The sequence below is a fragment of the Pangasianodon hypophthalmus genome, chromosome 24, assembly GCF_027358585.1.
Source record: "Pangasianodon hypophthalmus isolate fPanHyp1 chromosome 24, fPanHyp1.pri, whole genome shotgun sequence".
Taxonomy (NCBI): Eukaryota; Metazoa; Chordata; class Actinopteri; order Siluriformes; family Pangasiidae; genus Pangasianodon; species Pangasianodon hypophthalmus.
In genome coordinates this window covers 16564810-16571009 of record NC_069733.1, presented here as the reverse complement: position 1 = coordinate 16571009, position 6200 = coordinate 16564810, and the positions used below count along the sequence as shown (strand labels likewise).

The 6200-nt window shown below is 35.8% G+C and overlaps 1 protein-coding gene across 3 annotated transcripts in view; it reads left to right on the top strand.

Annotated features, from left to right (window-relative positions):
• The window catches only part of si:ch211-102c2.8 (trichohyalin), a 21459-nt gene extending 15364 nt beyond the window's left edge, over positions 1–6095 (top strand). For all 3 annotated transcript variants that reach the window (XM_053229142.1, XM_053229140.1, XM_053229141.1), the window contains 4 exons: positions 574–782; positions 3670–3745; positions 5001–5231; positions 5388–6095. In XM_053229142.1, coding sequence (XP_053085117.1) covers positions 574–782; positions 3670–3745; positions 5001–5231; positions 5388–5462 — 591 coding nt within the window. In that variant the 3' untranslated portion in view covers positions 5463–6095. The remainder of the gene's footprint in view (positions 1–573; positions 783–3669; positions 3746–5000; positions 5232–5387) is intronic.
• The last annotated feature ends 105 nt before the right edge of the window (positions 6096–6200 follow it).

Here is a 6200-nt window from a genome sequence, read left to right as displayed (position 1 = left end):
ATAATAATAATAATAATAATAATAATAATAATAATTAATTATTATTATTAATAATTATTATTATTATTAATAATTATTAAAGGAGTTGCGAAATATAGAACAAAATAAGATAAAAATATAGAACAAAATAAGCATGAATCAGTGATAAAGCAAAATGTACATGAATCAGAATTAATATGTGTGAGAGAATAAAAGAAAAAAGGAATGACAGAGAAAACAAAATGTCCGAGGATGGACAGCTTGCCAGAACCAAATTCAATTATTTAATAAACCAAACTACAGGAAAGCTAAGCAAAACTTTAAACGCCATTCACAAATGTGGATTGGATGCATTTATACTTTCTTTTTTATTTTTAGGTGGATATTCTCTAAATCCAGCTATAATTTGAACAAGTGTAAGCAGAGTCTCTGTTTCTTAGCCTCAGACTTGAGTGGGATTGATTGCTAGCACGAGTACTGACTCTAGCTCTTATGTTTAGTCGTGCGTTTTATTGTATCACTGTTGCGCCTTCAAAAATTAGCTCATAATTTGCTTTTCTGTGCATATGTGTGTGTGTGTATTTTGTCGTTCAGGAGCACATTGAGGAGCTGAGCAGTTTGAATAGGGTGCGTCTGCGTGAGGATGATGACGGTGACGGCGTGGCTGCGCGTCTGCGCAGGCAGCTCCGGGCTAAAGATGAAGAGCTGCGTCAGGTGCAGAGGAACATGGTGCAGTGGAAGGAGAAAACCACGGCACGGCTCGCACGCAAGTTCGAACAGGAGCTCATGTCTGAGCTGGAGAGGTTAGGATCACACACATTTTGTATACACACACACAGATACATTCCTACACCTAATCATAACTAACTTCAGTGCCAAAAGTTCACCTTTTAAAATAAAATCTGCGTTTTATTTCTACGTTTCTACCAACCAAATCTCAAAGCTCCTATCAAAATTCCTGTCATAAATGTCTTCACACACTTTCAGATCTCTCACTTTTATGCTTCACAAATGTCAAATACACAAATATACATTCCGACACACACACACACACACACACACACACACACACACTGATAGTTTTTCACTTTTAGGGCCCCCTGTAAAACATGTCCCCGGAAACATTTACCCTGTTTTTTATGTGGAAACACGACAGAAACTCGAAACTGCACGCATCGACCATGCTGTTAAAGTGTCATGAGTAAATATGGCATCATTAAAGCTAATGCTTCGGTGTTTAAGGTGTGTTTTGTTGCCTACAGATGGAAAGTAGACTGGTTGAGGAAAAGGTAATAGAGATTCTCCTGTGCAAACTGGTGTAGCTTAGAGGCTCGGGACGCCAGCGTGCTGATCCAGGATCAGCTCTTAGCATTCATCAAAATGTAATTCATTCATACAGCAAGAATTTACACTACAGGTGTATTTACGCTAATGTAAAAAAAAAAAAAATACAGATATCACAGCTATAAATGGTCAGTTATTTAGTGATATTCTTACATGTATTTTTTTTGTATTGGAACTTTTTCAAAAAATGAACAATTATTTATGTGATTCTAATTAAATATATGTACCATTGCATATTTAATAAATGCAAAAAAGTATAGTTTTATATATATATATTGGATGATGATAGAATTCAAATATTTTTTTCACTAGGAAAACATACTTCAGAGAAATAATTTGTAGGAACAGTTTATCATTTATTTATTAATCAAGAAAATTGCTTTTATGTTGTTTTTAATATAAAATTGAACATAAATTCAACAATTTTAAGAAATTTCTCTGTAATTTTCTTCTAATTAGTAGACATAAATTTTCCTGAATGCAGATTATCTGAGCTTTTTGGTTCTGAATAAAGAAAAAAATTATTTTGAGAAATCAAAAAACATGTTTCCAATCTATTAAGTGTGGTTTATAGGTTTTATAAAGGTAACTGGCAGGTATAACATAATGTCATGTTTTGACATTTAAAGCAGGAAATGCTGTGATTGTGCTATGTGGGCGGAGCTTAAAGTCTTCTCCAGTGTTTTTTCATAATGCAGTGGTCATGAGTAGACAAATATGGACAAATAAACAGCTCTGTTTAGTTTTGATTTTAAATTTTTATTAATATGTTTTAAGAGTAGATGTTATAGATGTTATAGATGCAATTTATTTAAAAATCTGTGGTCGAAACAGGTAGTCATTTCTACCTGTAGTGTCTTCTTGGCTTAACGGGGAACTGATCCTTCATCAGCACTCTGGGAAGACTGATTCGTCCATTAGAGGTCTTTCTGAAGTTACTAAGACACTAATACAACCTAGAGCTAAAGATTATAATCTGCTTTCCTGTGGTCATAGTCTAACAGTCTACTAAAATAAGTCTAGGTCTCATTTTAATTTAGTTTTGTATTGACTGCTTGTGTTAGAACTGGTTTTTGCTTGCAATAAATATGCATCAGTTTCATAGATTTGGCTAGGGATGCATCAATACCAATACTATGCTCATTTACTTAAAAACATGCTCTGATACTAATATCCAATACCACGTGATACTGTGTAACATAAGCCATTGTAATGCTAATAAATAAACGACGCGAAATGACAGCGATCGGGACATACTTCATGATTAATAATGGAAAATATGTATCAAGAGGAGGGACTACATCACCTCCCTATAATACGAGTAATCTGATAAAATATCTTAAACATTAAACCTAAAACTAACAGGGCTAGGTGAGCCAGAATGTCTAGAGACAATGCTAGGTGCTAGAGCTTACCCAGTATGTTGTTCTTGTCGATCAATCACTATCGGTTATTGACAATGAGGGATTCTGACACAATGAAAACAAAAAAGTACTTTACTTACAGATGTACAGATCTGTAAGTGAAACAAAAACCTGCTCTTCTCCATTATAACCTTACACAATCCAAGTAGCTAGCGAATACATGTCATTTAAAATCAACTAGCTAACATTATAAAGCACGAGCCTGGTAGCATGAGTGCATGAACACACGTGTGCACTTTTCATGCACACTATTTGAACATAAACAGAGCTAAATAAAATGTTCTGTGACGTCTCTGATTGATTGATTAATACGTAGAAGGTTACTCATTTCGGTATCAGTATTGGCATCGATATGGGTAATTACTTCAAAAACTTCTGAAAAAATGATTTTGATGCATCTCTAGTTTTGCTGTTTATTTTGTTTTTTTTTTTTTTTGGGTGAAAAGTCAAATGCACACAATTTCCTCCTCAACCCAAATGTAGTTCATCATCCAAAACCAGTTTGTTGCCTAAAGCTTGTTTCTTTAGTTAGTTGTTAGCTACTTTAACCTCGTAGCTGCAGCACAAAACTAAAAGCAAACAACAAACAGACACCAAACAAACTTTTGGTTTTGTCTGATCGACTACATTCGGGGTCAGTGTGCCTTTGTGTACATACCTAAACCATTCCTTTAGCATTTTACAGTTAATTTTAGAACATTATAACACGTGACTAATCTTTAATTGAATGTGTTTACTGAATTATACCAAGTCACCTGCCATTACGGTTCACTTTAAATAGCAGAAATGTTCTACTATTAGTTTAAGAAATGTATTGTAGTATATAAACTGCAAGTGCATTCAGAAAAAAAAAAAAAAATCAAAGAATATGTGTTAGAAGATGTATAAGAACTGATGTTGTGGTGTGTACTGTGTTGTTCAGGAAAGCCTGCAGACAGAAATCAGAGCAGCGTCGGAGGCTGGAGCAGCTCGAGGGAGAGATGAGACACCTGACTGCGGTAATATCACTCATCACACCATGGATACGTAATAATTAAGGAATTAAAAATGACATTTTAGGTACAGATCCATAAATGCTAGTTGTTTTTTTTCACCGTGTTCACAAAGACAAACATCTCTGTAATGTTTTAATGGTTTATTACATTCATTGAAAAGAAAATAACATACTGGAAAGAAAAGTCGTGTTTTTTTTGTAACAGTCCCAAGCAACAGTAGCAATCAAAATGGGTCCCTGTAAACATTAGCACTCTACTACAAATGGCTGCCTGGGGCTTATTAACTAAGGAATAAAACACAATGAAGTCATGCTGTTATAGGAAAATAATCAACAACAGAATGCTGTGATGAAGCGGAGTCACTGTTAGCACCACGCAATTGATTATTTTCCAATAACAGCATGTCCTGAAGTGTTTTGTTCCTCCTATTACCAGTAATTACATTTGTTATTTATTACACCACATGACGATATATGATATTTTTTATCCATTTATACTTACACACTGTATAATGTTGTGGAAAGTCTGCAAAACACAAGTTACTTCCTGTTATCACTTGTGTTATAGCAGATATAAACAGTCGTTCCCGCACCAGCCACTCTTTGTTTCTCATTTTTGAAGTTAATAAGTTAATTTAAAAAAAAATACAGCTTGTAATGTTACCGAGAAACAGAAAGCATAAACTCCTCTGACCTGAAAAAACATGGTAAGGTTATTCCTGAATTATTGTTTGTTGTATTAGCAGTTTAATATCCTAAATTTGTAATTAAGATATTTACGTTTTACATTCTTCTCCACTGATTTCCATTTATGCCTAAATTTATAGTTTATAGTTTGGCCACTTTTTTAAAAAATTAAAAACAAGTCTTAAAATGAAATTAATGGCTTTTTATAAACTTTACAAAATATTTCATGTTTAACATTTTATGTTTAAATCCTTTCGGTGGGAATTGAGCACACAGATTGGTCAGAATTCAAAACAGGAAATGTTAGAGCTGAACAGGCCAAGACAAGACGTGCGTTATAGTGTCACAATATATAAGAGCCAAACATGTTCCTTTATGCAAAAGTCTTGATAATATAACAGTATATTAAGAAAAGGAGGTAGGGTGTGTGTCAACTTTGCAATTAATAGTCTGGATTTTTTTTTTCTTTTTTGAGATGCTGAATAACAGACTGAATCTATTATTCAGTATGGGAAAATATCTTCAGAACAAATCTTGGGTGACTTTAAATTAATTTTTTCGGCTTGCTCCAGAGCTCCACTGAGATCGTCCCAGCATCCTCTGCTTCCTCAGCTCACATCCCAGACACAGCCAGTAGCCAGGACCTGGACTCATACAAACTACTGCGCCACCTCCAGAGCCGCATCCGGCAGCTGCAGGCTGACACCCAGAGCCACACACACACCTACACACCCAGCGCTGTGCGTCTAAACCGGGACAGGGACCGGGGGAACACCGAGCTGTCTGGATCCTACCTCGAGACAGTATGTAACATCACCATGGCTTAATTATGATATAAGACCGCTTCCAGGATGTCTTAATTGGCACTGGAATTGGTAAACAGTACGAAACATTCTCTGTACTACTTGGTATAAATAATTGTAACAAAATAGTGAAATAATGCAGTTTCTTTTTCTCAGATTGCTCCAGCGCTGGACAGCTGTGTGACACGACAGCGCTCTGATTTGAGAACAGCCTGGAACCCTGACCCTTGAACTCTGACCACTGATCATATCCTTTTTACTGAAGTGTCATGCTGAGAACATTATAAAGACCATCGCCAGTGATTTTACACCTTTCCATTTCTGTGCACCAGTGCTGCAGTCTTCAAGGAAAAGTTCATGTGCAGTAAAATCGATAAATCGTACTCAAGGGATCCCAAGTGATGCACACATGACCGAGATTCCAGCCCTGCGTCTCAATTCACCTACTTATACTATGCACTAAAAGTATGAACACTAATTGTGAAGAAAAAGTACATACTTTTGAGTGTGTAGCAAAAGAGTATGCAGGTAATGGGACATATTTACACCTCTCTAAAATACGTCCTTGAATTCGGCGAAGCAAACAGTCACAAAACTCCTCCTCCCTCCCTCGTGCAAGGAGTTGTGGGTAATGTTAGCTGAAAGAGAGTCCAAGGAACCATACTTCGAAAATCTACTGGAAATAGTAGAGCATCCGGGTACCTTTGGGATACTCATTTCAACATACTACGATTTGGGACGCACTAAATCTAATATCGGAGACTATTTAGGATGTATAGTAGACGAATTAAGACGCCAGCACAAGAGAGCGTAACTGGCCTTGTGGGATGGCTTTTTTTTTTTTTTTTTTTTTGATTCAGCCTACCAGTAAGAGTCAACTCTTTCGGCGTTCAAACGGCTCGTTGCCATTTTTATCTAAAATTATTGTAAAATCAGAAAGACACTACATGTATGGGCCATGGAAGCATT